Source organism: Phoenix dactylifera, chromosome 1 (assembly GCF_051530095.1).
Source record: "Phoenix dactylifera cultivar Ajwa chromosome 1, Ajwa_hap1_PhDact_Kaust_v1.1, whole genome shotgun sequence".
NCBI classification, from domain to species: Eukaryota; Viridiplantae; Streptophyta; class Magnoliopsida; order Arecales; family Arecaceae; genus Phoenix; species Phoenix dactylifera.
Genome location: NC_143190.1, coordinates 36,164,137 through 36,179,731, shown reverse-complemented (window position 1 = coordinate 36,179,731; position 15,595 = coordinate 36,164,137). Strand labels below are relative to the sequence as shown.

Sequence of the window (15,595 nt, the reverse complement as noted above, 5' to 3'; positions counted from 1 at the left end):
CAAATTAAGCACAACCATAGACAGTAACATAAAGATCAGGATCCTTTGTCACGGGTGTTTTGTATTACAAAGAGCTATATAATTTTGGATGGCTGCTATATTATCCATCTTGGAGATGGACGACTATTGTTCACCTCGTGAATCTGAACACGTCGAATTCTGAACCAAACAATGTGCATTGCGAGATGAGGGATAGCCATTTGTCTCCAAGATGGAAATGCAAAACATGCACCTTGGTGGATGATGACTCCATTGACTTATGTAGTCTATAGAAATAACTACTTATTAGTATACTCATACATCAGAAATATTATGACTATCTAACTTTAATAAAATAATCTTAAATAAAATGAGTACATAGGAGGGCAGCACAAAGAACCGTGGGCATATTACCAGTGTTAAAGCGGGAAAGTGATTGTGCCTCAGTACAAGGTATTATTCGTTTTGGGCGCGTCGTGCGCTACTCTTGGGGGTCCGCGTAGGTACTAGTCCCTTGCGCACGTCATGCGCTACCCTCACAGTTTTATCCAAAAGGCGCTTTACGAAGAAAGGCGTGGCCCCTCCTTATAAGGCACAATCCTTTCTACTACTCTTCCAATGTGGGACTAAAGTTCCGAGCTCTTCTCCGCCCCCCAACACTAGCCCCCCTAGTGGAAAGGATTCGTGCCATTTGTTAGAGCGGGAAAGTAAACGCGTCCCAGCGCAAGGTATTGTCCGCTTTGGGCGCGTCGTGCGCTACTCTTGGGGGTCCGCGTAGGTACTAGTCCCTTGGGCGCGTCATGCGCTATCCTCACAGTTTTGTCCAAAAGGCGCTTTATGAAGAAAGGGGTGGCCCCTCCTTATAAGGCACAATCCTTTCTACTACTCTTCCGATGTGGGACTAAAGTTTCGAGCTCTCCTCCGCCCCCCAACACTAGCCCCTCTAGCGGAAAGGATTCATGCAGGAAAGTTTCGGGGGAGCCCTCCTTCGAGCGCCATCTGTTAGAGCGGGAAAGTAAACGCGTCCCAGTGCAAGGTATTGTCCGCTTTTGGGCGGGTCGTGCGCTACCTTTGGGGGTCCTCGTAGATACTAGTCCCTTGAGCCCAACATGCACTACCCTCACGGTTTTGTCTAAAAGGTGCCTTGAGAAGGAAGGGGTGACCCCTTTTTATAAAGCACAATCCTTTCCGCTACTCTTGCGATATGGGACTAAAGTCCCGAGCTCTCCTCCATCCCCCAACAACTAGGATTTAGTCCATCATTGGCAAGCATGGTTGAAATTTGAGTTGCAGATATGGACTACACATTGCTATAATTGGATCATTGGACTTCATCTATGCTTTAAGTTCAAAAACACATGGCTCGGATACGGTTTCATTCGACGACTTAGATCCCTATTGAGCCAGACATAGATCTGATGGAACAAGACTAGCATGATATCGAACTTGCAAGCTACCCAATAATGCAGATCCCTAACTCAAACCAAGGCCTAATCGGCAGCCGATCCGAAAAGTTTGACTTAATCCAGACAGTAAAAGAGTTTTATTTGGGTCTAAAATGTAAACCCAGCCAATTTAGATTAGATCGAGATCAAGATGGACTTAGATTTGATGGAACCTATTTGCACCCCACCCACCATTAATTTTGGAGATGTTAGGATGAACAGGAAAAGAAAAGGCGAGGGTAGAACACGTTCAAACATTTATATCACGCATTTAAGCACAGACTTCCAGTTAGGTCGTGATTGGGATGACTCTTTAACTTGATTCTTTGGAATTATTGCGTCTTAATATGACACATGAACTAATCATCCCTTTCCAAGCTTTGTCCGCTCTAAATTTTCTTGCTTCCCTTACCTACTGATGGAGAAATGTAACCTTTTTAATATTATCCATTGCCGTTTTGTTTTCCATTTATTTCATCTTGGATTGCCTTCGTGTAGATTTCCCAACAACTAGTGAAGTTCTGTAAATAAATCTTGACCAGAAATGACAAGTGATTGGCCACCTAACACTTTCATGGTCCAAACAATGATGTGCACATTTCAGCGTTGTTGTGGCACGGATTGGCTTGTTAGTTGTTACCCAAGCTCATTGATCTCTGGATGTCTCTGTCCTGAGATCACTATCACAAGAAGCTAGTTTCATACCAAAAGTCAACTGAATAAAACGATTACTTCCATAAATCAACTTGATTTGAATTTGTTTAGAAATGAATTTGTATCCAAGGAATAGAAGATTAAACAGTAATAATGTTTTCTTTTTGAAAAAAAGAGAGGATTGAAGTCCTAACAAGTAATTATGTTAGAACACCTTTGGCAAAACCAGAAATTGAGTAGATGGACATGAGAACGTCAAGCCTCGATGATGATCTCATGGTGGAATTATAAGTCTCTAAAGCTTGTTTTAATGAAAACTGCGTGATAAGATTGAGATCCTTCAGATTGATAGTTCAAATATGATTGAAGTGTTATATCTCATTAAGTAATTCGCTAAATCATGGAGTCAGACACTAATTTATTACCATGAGAGAGCACTGTATCAAGCATCATGCCGACAAATAGGGTGAAAGGTTGCTCTCGTATGATTTGAAGAGAAAAAAATATATAAATATTCTTCTAAATATTAAATTTTGCATGAATATTTTTTTCAAATTAATATTTGCATGTATACTCTCGTAAAACATTTGTTTTGCTATTCTACCTTTTTTTTTATCCATATTTTTGCATATATACCCACACATCTAACGGCATTAAAAAGTAACAGTTTTCAAAATAAAATGACTAAAATAATCTTCATCGATAGATGTGCAAAACAATATTTATAAGACGATCACGATGAGAGACAAAAAAGTAATTTCAAAAATTTTATTTTATTTTGAATTAAAATAAATATAGTTTTTATTAACGGTCTTAGAAGAACCATTATATTAGGGGCATTTGTGCAAAAATAATGTTTTATGAGGGTATAGAAATAAATATAAATTTAAGAGGATATTCATGCAAATTTGAATTTTCAGAAGGATATTCATGCAAACCCCTCCTAAGAAAAAATAATGATCAGCGCAAACCAGCACAGAAGGAATCGAGATAATTACCAAGACTCATGAGGGCATCCTTTTCTTCAAGCCTAGAAACATATTATAAGGTCTCAGGCATGTGCTTAGTCCCACATCAGTTATTTATTGAATAGATCTTGGATACTTATGCATAATCAAAAAATCCAAATCACACCTTCTGGCTATTTTTTTTAGATGAGATTCTGTGTTATTACATGTATCCTCGTGCTTCCTTTTTTCTTCTAAGAAAAGGTTCTAATTAATTTCGAGTTAATCAAGCCAACATAGTCTTGTTTGGATGAACTAGCTTTGGATTGGAACAGCATATCATCCTACATATGGTTCCTGAATTACTATAAAATAGAGTAAGTACATACTAAACTAATATTAGGACCATCAAGCGTTTTGAAAGTAACATGCTCGGAGGAAGGAACCATGAATATTCTCCAGCACCATTTTTTTAAAAACTCAGCAACCCTCGCTGTCGAGCTCCAGCACCAAACGCAGCTATCACAAGTCTTTCAGAAAATAGGGCGCAACCACCGGACTCTAATGAGTCCGGCAAACTCGATTGTGAAAGGCACTGCCAAGTTTAAGTACTCATTGCTCTTCGTCGTGTTCTCCAATATACTTGGTTCTTCCATATTCTACCAACTTGCTTTCTTTTGGGGCTGGTCAACCGCTCCACTTGGCCTTTACTTGGCATGTTCATGCAAAGAGTTTGATTTAAATTGGCATTTGTTTAGCCCATGTGAAGCCTACTTGTATGGCTTGACCAAAGGTTAAATTGATTAAGATATATGGATAGAGAGAAAGAGAAAGAGAGAAAAGTCTTCTTGGAGCATCAAAATATTTTTAGATAGCTTTTGAATTCAACAATGGGCAGTGATAAAATGCCGTGTTAGATGGGTCAAATGGGTTAACGTTTGCAAAGGGAAGATACTTTACGTGAAGTGTCACATGACTGTACGTAAAGTATTTGAGATGAAAGTTATGCAATTCGAGACTTCACAAGAAAGAAACATGTTGGTCCCAATTTTGCGAGGTTCATTGATCACATGTATTGTGTAATATAATTTATACGCAATTATCAAATTGATTGCGATGGCGTGACATTTAATCCCTAGGACATCTTAGAACACATACCTTGGGCAATTTGATACATGCGATACCATCTCAGCCATGAATGGTTGAGTCTTCTTATTTTTTGTTTTCGTGAAAGAATGGCATCAGGTCATTTTATCGAAAAAAGAATAGCATAAGATCCATTGGTATCAAAGATTATGGAAGGAAAAAATGGCCACAAAAAGTCAGAAGGATGTGAGTGAGGGCTATAAGGATTTAACATGGGAGAGGAAGGGAGCGACACACTAGAGAAGGGTTATGCTAGAGAATAGAAGAAGCCGAACGATATCGCAGACTAAGAAGGATATGAGACTTGGAAACTAGAAACAAGATGTAATATGGAGAGAGAAGGAACAAAAAAAGGATACATATGGTTAATTAGTTAATTTAATCCATGTAGAACTCATTAGTGAGTATTCGAGACATTTTAAGTGCCCTGGCTAAATCGGTCGAAATGGTATATAAATATTTAACCCTTCTCCAATTGAAACATCGAGATTTAACCTTCATGAAAAAAAAAATAAAAACATTGAAGCGACCTGAATAATAATTTAAATGTGCATTTGATCCACATCCATTTTTTCTAATGAAGCAATCATCTTATTTGTGTCCAACATTGCTTTCCTTTTGCAATGAAGTGGGGTTAAGTGGGGACAAGTTGATGGTGGTCCAGTATTTGCATAGAAATTGCCATGTAACACACTTGCAAACAGGTCATATTTTTATTCAGAAAAAAAAATCACATAATTATATTGATCCATTAAATAAAAATGTATGATCCTTGGCTAACTAAGCTGGCAAATTGTAATTAAGTCAACAGATTTCCATATGTCCAGTAAATATTATAATTTTAATAATGATTAGATCATTGCTACCTTATATCATAAATTCAAATTCATAAACCACGATGTATCCCTTGAATTAAATAAAACACTTTACATATTAAGGTAACACACCTTGGAATTGAAGTACCATAACTCGACCATGTTTCAACTTTATATTAATTAAAAAATCATCAATAATTCTCTTTTTCAAATGTAAAATACATACAATTTAAGCTCTAGGGTTCCGGGTGGATGCACCAATCGACAATATGCAATCAAAATAGCATAATTAGATGTCGCTATCCTTTCACCATTCTAGAATTCAAAGAACATAAAAATTTTATGCATTAGAGATATTTCATTTCGAAATGAGTAATGCTACGTGGCTTCCATTATGTGCACATGAATGGTTCTCCATCGTGTGGCTCGAGGGGGACTAGTGCAATGATTTGTTACCAAACATAGCAGGTCAATAAATATGGAGTTGCCAATTTAGCTGGTCTTGGCCTTGATGAAACTTTCATAGTATTTTCCTTCTAAAAACAAGTGCAATATATATGGAATAGTATAATGATGCCACTACCTAAGTGGTTTCTCAATCCCACCCATTTAAATCCTAGAAAGGAGAATTAAATCTCCTAAATTGTCAAAGAATTCAGTTTGGCTAATTTTCTATTTCAGGTCAGTTGGTTTTAAGATTTAGAAAGTTGCCACACTTCCAAAAGTCCACCCACTAAGGCAGGGAGCATAGAGTGGAAATCAATGTTCTACTTCGAAGCAAATTTAAACGGAGATTTACATAGAAATGTTAAAATTTTTATACCCAACGATGTCGCATGCAGTGTCACTGTAACTACATGCAATTATATCCGACAAAGTCTAATTAAAGCAAATGAATAATTAGTTAGAGGGAGTGTCCAAATATAAGATACAAAGGTAAACCTTTTAGGAAAAAAAAAAAAAGTTAAAAAGACCGATCATAAAATGAAACTAAATCTTATTGCACATTTATTTGATAAGACCCAAAATAAGATTCTGTGATATTTGTAGGATAGCAGAAGATTGTGGCACCTTTCAGACCGTTCATATATATCGAGAGGTGAACATGGCTGCAGACTGGACCATCTTCTTTACTGCTCAATACTTCGAAGAAATTATCTGGACATGCCATATGCCTGCCTCTCCATTTTTGCGCCATTTTTTTTTTTTCCGACTCTATTGACTATATTTATGCTAGAGCTGTGTGAGCAGCCTTTGTGCGGAGAATTTTCTGAGCCACATTCTCATATATCATCTATGAATATATAAAGTAGTTAAGCAGTAAATCAGCTTTATTTTACCCTCATTGTGTTACCAAACTGAGTTGGGAGAGAACATAAGGACCACGCCACCAACCACAGATCTCAAAAACAGTGGCAGGAGAGAAAATTCATGGCGTATGCGGGGTCAGTCTCGTCCAAATGGTTCTATAAGGGGAGGACGGGTCCCGGACCTTGTTTCCTCCTCTGTCCGGCGTGGTCCGTGGGAGGAGAAAAAGGAGAGGTGGTTCCTTCCCTTTCCTTTCCCCTTTTCCCCTTCCCATCCCGCCCCTAAAAACCTAGGGTTTCGTTATCCCTTTCTACCGATCCGATCTGGAAGCTCTCCGATCCAGCACGGCACCTCCCGTACATCTCCAGGTCAGTTCGATCGCCAAATTTCATGCCTTCGATTTCAATTCCTTTGCAAGGATGTTAAGATCAGTTTCTGTAGCTTAGTTTTGGACCGATTTCTTGTTATTTTGTTGTGAACTGGAGGTTGGTTTGCTCGGTTAGAATGATTGGTCTTTTTGTTTTTTTCCGTGGATTTGATGGTTAGGGTTGTGTTTTGATGCTCTTCTCGTTTGTCAGGATTTGATCTTTTTTGATGTAGAGATCAAATAATGCACCTCGATTTTCTATTTGTGTTCTTATGTCTGTTATTCTTTATATATGCTGTTCTTTTAAAAGTTGATGTTTATGGTATGTGGGGTAGGGGTATATTTCTTCTGTTGGACATCTTAATGATTTTGGACTCAAAGTGGTGTTCAAGAACGGCCATATTTAATAGAAATTTTGATACTTTGTTGGTTGCTTTTACCCGACAAAGTTTGATTCTGATCTAACCCTGTTGAATTTTTGCCGAAATAATCTGGTTTTCTGTAACTATAAGGAATTTTTTGGAAGATGCACGGTGTATTCTTTGGTTAACCTCATTGATGGTTGAGGAAATTATTTCTTGTAAAAATTCCTCTTTTTATGATTTTCGTTGCTCAATAAAGTTTTATTGTGTTCTGATGAAGTTAAGCTTATTTTACAGCTGCCACAAAATTTTAAAAAAAATGACTTTAATTTTGGTTCTCCCTTCATGGATTCTAGGTTTTTGTTTCCTGATTGCATGATTGCAATACATATTTGTTACATATATGATGAAAGCTATCATGAAAATGAATTTTTCTAAGTTCCCTGACAGGGTTTTGCAAAGATGGATAATCTTTGGCAACTAGGGGATGAGTTCCGAGGACAATCAAAGATATCGGAGGACCATCAGTGGTCTGTTATCACTTCGAAACTGGCCGAGCTCACAAGATCAAAGCCTGAGCGGATGAACAACCTCGATTATTCACGGAACGCCATTGAAACAAAATCTTGGGACAAATTGGGATTTCAGGTGGATAACAAATTTGAGAATCTCAATCTTGGACTTATGAATCTGGATCTCAAGATGAATGAGGCAACAGTGAAAAGTCCTTTCCGTAATAATGTTTATAACATGAACCCAGTGTACCAGAAAAGCAACACCAACAGTGTCGGCAGTTTCAAGCTGAACACTGGGATCAGCAAGTATGCTAGTAATACTAGTGGCAAAGAGGTCAACAACAATAACAGCAGCACCAACAACAGCAACAATAATAGCAACAACAACAACAATAACAGCAACAACGCTGCTGCTGACAAGCGGTTCAAGACACTACCTTCAACTGAGATGCTACCAAGGAATGAAGTCCTTGGTGGTTATATCTTTGTGTGCAACAATGACACCATGCAGGAAGATCTCAAGCGGCAGCTGTTTGGTATGGTCATGTTTCACTCTCTGTCGATTTGCTGATTTTGCATACATGTTTTTGCTCTCTGTTTATTGTTAAAAGACATATGAAGAAGAATTTAACTTGCGGTATATCTGTTGAAGATCTAGTCCATAGCTGGACATAACAGATTTTGACCTGAGCCGACCATTAGATGGAACAGGGAAAGCACCAGAATTTTATGATGATTCTGTACCTCTGATTTTTTTCTTATACTGAACTCAGTCGAAGTGGATATGGTTAATTGTCATGTATAGAAACTTTCTAATTGGGTCTTATCCTTTTTTGTGTTGGCCTAATGCTTTGGTGGATTTGGTTATTGTTGTTGGTGACAGCTTTGATGATTTGCAGCTACTTAAGAGCTAGTTATAAAATTTCAGTCGTGGATCTTGTTTTGCTTTACCTAGGATCAAAAGTATTTTGATTTGTGTTAATCAATCCAGTCAGGTGGCTGTTAGGCTGCATCTGAATGATATCAGCTGGTTTCTGGAGAATATTTTTAGAATGAGGTTCAGTTTTTTAGGTTAAATCAATGTTTTAACAGACAAATGAAGAAATTGGGTCCAGGATTCTGAGTTCTGTTTCAGCATCTTGTTATGGATGAGCTCATCAAGATATGGAACATTTTGCTGTGTCTGAGATTTTGAACTCTGGGGAAGAGTAAATTGTAAGCAAAATAATATTATCTTTGCCTTCTAAATAATTACTTGGATATTGAGCTTCAAGTAATACATACTCTTGTAACCAACATAAAGAACATTGCATGTGCTGTTGCCTTACTTGCACATGCTACTGACAAGAAAATGCTATTTACTATCTTTGAAATGGCCCTAGTTTATATACTGCTTTCAGTGCAGCATCTTCCTTCTTCTCTGTTCCTTCCTTTTTCGCATCTCTAAATGGTGGATGTGTTATAATTTTCATTATGTTTAATAACCTAAGAAATTTAGCCATGCATCCAGGGCTTCAGAATCTGGGGCTTCATCAGAAGGCATATACTGTTTAGTTAATATTATTTCAGAAAACTGGTACTCTGATATTCTAGTTTGAGGAAACTGCAAAATCCTCCTGTAGCTAGTCTTGCTAGATGCTATCTTTTGCTCAAACTAATTCCACCTACATGTCTTATCTTTTATGGCATGCTACGGGGATTCTTGTTGCTGTTGTCTTTGTACCATGGATGCCGGTCCCCTCTTTAGGATTGTATTTATATTTCACTTGTGATCACAGTTGTTGTTGTTGTTAGCAATTTGGTATTTGATCGATTATATTTTCTCTGTGCTCATTGCTCTTGTAGTTCATGCTGGCTGCCTTTTTACCAACTAGTGTGATTTAGTTTTATGAATTTTACTATTATTCACATTGTGTAACATACTTCTCATCTGCTTCTAATTTTCAATTGCAGGCTTGCCTCCAAGGTACCGTGATTCTGTCCGGGCAATTACCCCAGGGTTACCTCTTTTCCTCTATAATTATACAACCCATCAGCTTCATGGGATATTTGAGGTTTGTATATTTATGAAACATTCCATATTAGATTTATATCATTATGTTATTTTTATGTGGGTTATAAGACTACTATATCTGTCTATGACAGGAAGTGAAAACTTCAAGCATTTTGTCCTCTTTTGGGGGCAACTCTTTTTTGTGCTGTATGCAGTGTTGTCTTTACTTGTGCACTGGTTGGCCATGTTTTTGTTTTCTGGTGGTTCTTTCTAGATTGAATCCTTCGTTTAATTGTACTTGTTCTGCAATGTTGATACAATGAATACTCATTGGTTAAAATAGGCTTTGTTGTCCACCTGTAATTCACTTTGTTGTTGAATTTCCCCCTTCCCTTTTTCGAATGATTCAAGGTCAAAATTTTGATGTTTGGGCAGTGCTTTTTTTAATATATTTTTAAACTGGAAACTAGTATAGAACCTAGCCCCCCTGCCCTGGGAAATTTAAGTCATCTTTCTTTATTTAATATACGATTTCTATTTCCTGTTCAAATTGTTTGGAGGACCGGAAAGGTGATTAGGAGTTGGGAGGCACTAAATCTTGGTGTTATGTGATGAGTAGATTGTAGCTTATAATATGTGATTGGACATGTTTTTGATTTTTCTTATCCTTCCAATTTTATATGTGACATTTTCTCCCGTGAGTGCCTCTTTTCTTGTTCAGTTTAAATTTAATTAATTATGCCTGTGAATTTTACAAGCCAGTTTACACGAGGAAACACCAGAGCATCAGAAGTGCAGCATGATATTAGGTTGACTGTTTTGCTTGCCATGTATAATAAACTTGTATCCATATGCTTGCCTCGCCCCTCAATCTGTCCAATAGTTAGTTAGTCATCTCAGAATTCTAAAATTACTATTGTGGACAATTCTAAGAGTATTAACAACTTATATTGTACCCGCCACCTAACATAGCTTATTTCTTGCAGGCTGCTAGTTTTGGGGGTTCAAACATTGATCCAACTGCCTGGGAAGACAAGAAGTGTAAAGGCGAGTCTAGGTTTCCTGCACAGGTAAAGAGAATATAGGAGTTAAAGTTTAAATATTTGCTTCCTTTATTCTATACTGACTTTTCTTATCTGGTGATATAGGTGAGGATCCGTGTTAGAAAGCTCTGCAAGCCTTTAGAAGAGGATGCTTTTAGGCCAGTTTTGCATCATTATGATGGTCCAAAGTTTCGTCTTGAGCTCTCTGTAGCAGAGGTGATATGTGCTTCCATATCTTTTATATCCTCAAACCTGATACATCATACTTATGCTTAAACAAAATTATATTACTTATTCTTTTCATCTGTCATTTGTCCATAAATGAGAGAGAGAAAAAAAGAAATACCTGCCTTCATGCTGTTTCTTTATGCATGGATCTTGAAAGAATCAGCTTAAATAGCTGATCTTTTCGTTTTCTTTATTCTGATTATATTCGTAGATATATATCAATGTAAACTAAAGCAGATCAGAAGTAGTAATCTATTTTGTCAAAAGTATAGTTTCTCATGTAAATGCTTATGAAATGTCGCTGGAATATGCATTTGATTTTCAATTTTTTGAAACTCCTTTTCATACTCCAGCAAGTATCCTCTCATCATGATGTTTTTGAGGAAGTGATAGAATTTTTTCCAGCAATCTTTTATCTGTTCATTTCCATTTGTACATGCCGCAAATTCGATCTTGCATCGAAAATGCTCTTCATTCCTCCGTCTCATCTCCGTTCATACGTATGAAATACATTACATATATGGAGTTGGCTGAAATTTCATGCGATTCAGTAAACAGAATATACATACAATCAAAAGGGAAAATAATGTTATTCTCTTCATGTTTAAGTTGCTCAACACGGTTGTGCAGAATTGCTGATCTTTTAAGTTTCTTATAAACTGTTTGACATATTGCTGCCGTGTAACGACATGGCATCTTGAAGTTGTCAATCTATTTTTCTTTGCCATGTTTATGAAGTTTAGGCATCAACAATGACATCCTCAACTAACGTGCTATCTAATTTTTTGAGCTTGCTTTGAAATTAATGCACACAAATCTATTTCTGGTCTGGTTTACGATCCTAAAGATCTGCTCCTTTCGAGAAACTAATTCATTTAGGATCCTAAAGAGCTGACCCTTTTGAAAAACTAATTCATTATTGATACTCGTCTGACCTTTTTGCTGCCAATAGCTTTGTCTTCTCAAAATCTGAGGGAGATCGAAAGAATGAAAGCATGATCTTATATATAGTTACCATTTCATGCAACTTACATACTATCCTATATATCTCTTAAGCTTGACACTTCTTTTATTCAGAATCCCTCTAGTTTCACTGCCTTTTGCTTATCTGTTCAAATGCTAATTCATCAAGTTTTGGTTACTGCTTGGAATTTGCATGGGAAAATCTTTTTGATATTAAGTGAACTGTCTAAATGTATCAAGTTAACCAAGTCTAAAGTATCTCACTTCTTTTCTAAAATAAATCTATATGCACTGTTTCGTAATGTGGGCTGGACTTCTTGTCTTTGGTTTCTTTCTCGAGTTCCAGTCAACCTGCCACTAATGGGTTATTTCTTTCTTTTTCATTATTCTTGAACTTAAGCTAAATTTGCTTTTAGCTAACCAAGTTCTTTAGATTATTTTTTTTCTTGTCATTTGCATTATCTGAAATTGATGGAAGAATGTTTACAGGCTTATCATTTGCTTTCTGTGTGTTTTGGATGTTTGTAGAGGCTCTCCTGCCGCTCCAGAACTATTTGATCGTATATTTACCTTACGTTTGTTTGTCCTTAAACTAAGTAGAGACTGATTATCTATTTTTCCATTTGTATAGACTCTGTCACTACTGGACCTGTGTGAAAAAGGTGGCATCTGAGACCTATAGCGGAAGACGGTATGTCTGAGGCCTCTGGAGATGTAGTAGATGTATGCATATACATGTTTTGTGGGGTGCGTGTGGGCTGTTTCTTTTTCTTTTCTGTCTTGAGGTTTTCGATTAAGCGCAAGCTTGGATGTCTGTTGCTTAGGTTGTATTTCCAAATGGATCTGGTGCTTTGAAGGCCACAAAGGTATGAGCCAGTCAATCCAGTGTCTGATATCTTGGAAATGCATTGTATTACATATGCAGTAGGATTCATAGAACCCTGTAATCTTGTATCATAATGCCCCAAAATGAGGGGCACTGATGGTTTGAGGTTAGTGCATGGAAACTTTGTTGTTGGCGTTGGTCGTTAGTATGTCTTTCTTTCTGAACATATGGTATCTATCTGTACTCTTCTGGATGCAAATGCTGCAGATATGTTGTCCCAATTTTGGTTTGTTTCTTGACGTCTCTGGGATGGTGCAGGAAACGTTTTGGCACAGCAGCAGCTTAAGATGAACAATGCTCCCTCTCGGAGAGATATCTAGTGAGAAGATGGTCAGACTGATGCATGTCCAGTTTTGAATAAATGAGAAAAACCATGGTATTCTGTCTGTCGTGCAGGCTAATTTTTCTCATATGATGTCATGATCCATTAGAATGAAGCTTGTATCGTTGTGAACTAGAGTTTTGGGTCCTGCATCCATTTGAGTCAGCCATGCTCATCTCAGATACTCATGACACGTTGTGGTATGTTTTAAATTATCCGTCAGGTAGATCATGTTGGATCTCTATGCGGTCTCTCTACTGCTAAGCGGCCTTGGCGGATTCCTCATCGACGCCATTAAAATTGCTAAAGCATCGTTCTCCAAGTAATAAACGGAGGTAGAATCCCGTCGAGGCGTTACCTTTGTACGAAGGTCATGGTAAGTGATAACTGGTGAGGTTAAATTCCGAGAACTTAACGGAGATACATCATGCGTCAAGCAAATAATTCTGTCCTAGCTGTTGATAAGCGATTAGTTTCGTGCCGGCAGTCTCATTGCCGACATCAGTGCCAAGTTTATTGAGACCGGCCAACCAAGAGAAGATCCAGATCCAGATCCAGCTCCCATGGAAACGTCGCTTTCCCCGAGAAAATATCTACCACCCATTCCCAGAGATTCCTCCCCAGAGATCCCGCGGCTCTGAAGCCCGACAAGATAAGGCATTTGTGACACAAGCGAGCCCTCATATAGATAAGGTTATCCAAGGATTAAAAAGAGGAAAATATATATATATATAAAACAACCAGTAACAAATCAAAGGATGACAAACCATCAATTCCAAATAACAACAAGGTTCTAATCTTTCCACTTGCATGGATGTATCTAAATCTACTAGTACCACACCGAGTTCAAACCACATGTGACAGCCTAACTTGATACCAACAAGGTGACCCAGAATCAAATTCCTACTTTCTAACATATGACAGTCACCAACAAATGGCCCATAAATTAAATCCAATCGAGTAATATGATCGAATGTTCAAGCGGCACGGGCCACCGAATGGTGGGCCTGGGCCGCCAAATCTTGGGGATCAACGATGAGCCTTCCCCTAGATATGGATCTGGGCACGGTCACCGTCAGCACCCCATCCTCATACCCCGCCGAGATCCCATCGACGTTCACCATCTGCGGCAGCCGGAACTTCCTCATGAAGCTCCTCCGGTCCCTCTCCGGCGACTCCCCGCCGTCCTCGCTCTCCTCCGTCCTTATCACCATGTACCTCGAGTCCTCCACCTCTACTCTGATGTCCTCCTTCCTCACACCTGCATACGTTCCAAGATTCCAGCTAGCTTGGCATCAATACGAGAAGCAAAGGATCTAAGAAGAAAGGAAGACAGAGACAGAATACCAGTTATGTTGGCGGTGTAGATATGGGATTCCGGTGTTTCGTTCCAATGGACATAGTTGGACGGAGGGACGGTGGTGTTGGGTGGGGAGAGGAAGGAGCGGGCGAGGAAGAAGCGCCAGGGGAAGGCGTGGTGATGGTAGGGGAGGAGCTCCATGGGAAGACAGGTGAGAACAGCCAATGGAGACGGATTTTTTATGGGGGGAGAGAGGTCTCCTTTTATCGGAATTTTTTGCGTAGATTGCAGGGACGTAATTGACCCGTAAGTGCGTGACGGCCGCAAGAATTATCTTACGTAAAAAATTAGGCACTTCGATCGAGATTCCTAAATTTGGTGCTGCGGAGCATGTGAAAGGTGGTCAATTTAGGCGGCAGATATTTTTGTCTGCGAAAGGGGCAAGCTGATACAAATTGATTACGTTAAGCATCAATTAACTGGTAAAGTAATAATTATAGGAGATTGATAACTTACTTTCTATTATGAATAGTTTATCAATTTATTTATTTTTTATTGGACAAAAAATATCCTTACTTTTTATAACTTCATTTAGTTCGCGGGAAGCATTTTTACTCCTAAGAATATGATTCGTGGGAAACAAATTCAAGAGGATGCCTAGAAAAGTACTTTTGGCATGTTTGGTTGACCATGGAAAAGTGACAAATTTACAAAGTGCTTATGTTTGGTTGGCCATCCACTTTCCTGGGAAAGTTATGTATAATTCCTATTATGCTCTTAATAAAAATTAGGTATTTATATCTCTTTAATGCTTCTTCAATGCTAAAGAGTCTTTTTGGGAAAAAGTAAAAATAAAGTGATTCCCGCCGCATGGGAAAGTAACTTTTCCATATTTCTCATGGGAAAGACTTTCCCATGAAATGTGGGAATCATATTCTCATGGGAATACAACTTTTCCATCTCTCTCCTTTGAAAACTCCAACCAAACAAGAGGCATTTCATTACTTTCCTATTGACCACACTTTCTTTCTCTCTCTTCTGATATATATATATATATATATATATATATATATATATATATATATATATATATATATATATATATATATATATATATATAAAAGAGGGGGAGAATATTAATTAGAAGGTTGAGAGCATGAGTTAATGCGGAATTGTAAGAAAATATAAAATATTTTTAAGAGTTATAAAAAGTAAGGATATTTTTTGTTCAGTAAAAAATGGATAAATTAATAATCTATCATTGAAAGTAGGTTATCAATGCCTATAATTTAAAAAAATTAATATGATTACGAATTGGATGG

General features: G+C 37.8%; 2 protein-coding genes across 6 annotated transcripts; one reads left to right on the top strand and one right to left on the bottom strand.

The window, feature by feature from the left end:
- The first annotated feature begins 6,419 nt into the window (after positions 1-6,419).
- Positions 6,420-13,108, top strand: LOC103723317 (DCD (Development and Cell Death) domain protein). 5 transcript variants are annotated; one of them, XR_016413121.1, is made up of 8 exons: positions 6,420-6,662; positions 7,474-8,074; positions 9,492-9,592; positions 10,518-10,601; positions 10,680-10,790; positions 12,397-12,456; positions 12,590-12,631; positions 12,910-13,108. XR_016413121.1 is itself a non-coding variant. In XM_089930626.1 (7 exons), exons 2-6 carry the CDS (start codon positions 7,486-7,488, stop codon positions 12,436-12,438), a joined length of 927 nt encoding a protein of 308 aa, XP_089786752.1. In that variant the 5' UTR covers positions 6,420-6,662; positions 7,474-7,485; the 3' UTR covers positions 12,439-12,456; positions 12,910-13,108. The 5 variants fall into 5 exon arrangements, 3 of the variants coding, with proteins under 3 accessions (XP_089786752.1, XP_089786750.1, XP_008812426.3); XR_005511728.3 differs by having other exon boundaries at positions 12,397-12,631; XM_089930626.1 differs by lacking the exon at positions 12,590-12,631.
- A 570-nt stretch (positions 13,109-13,678) lies between these two features.
- LOC103700205 (HSP20-like chaperones superfamily protein) lies at positions 13,679-14,527 on the bottom strand. Its single transcript, XM_008782166.6, has 2 exons — positions 14,321-14,527; positions 13,679-14,234 (listed from the first exon to the last, which is right to left on the bottom strand). The coding sequence occupies exons 1-2, from the start codon at positions 14,472-14,474 to the stop codon at positions 13,951-13,953; spliced, it is 438 nt and encodes a 145-aa protein (XP_008780388.3). The 5' UTR covers positions 14,475-14,527; the 3' UTR covers positions 13,679-13,950.
- Positions 14,528-15,595: the final 1,068 nt, after the last annotated feature.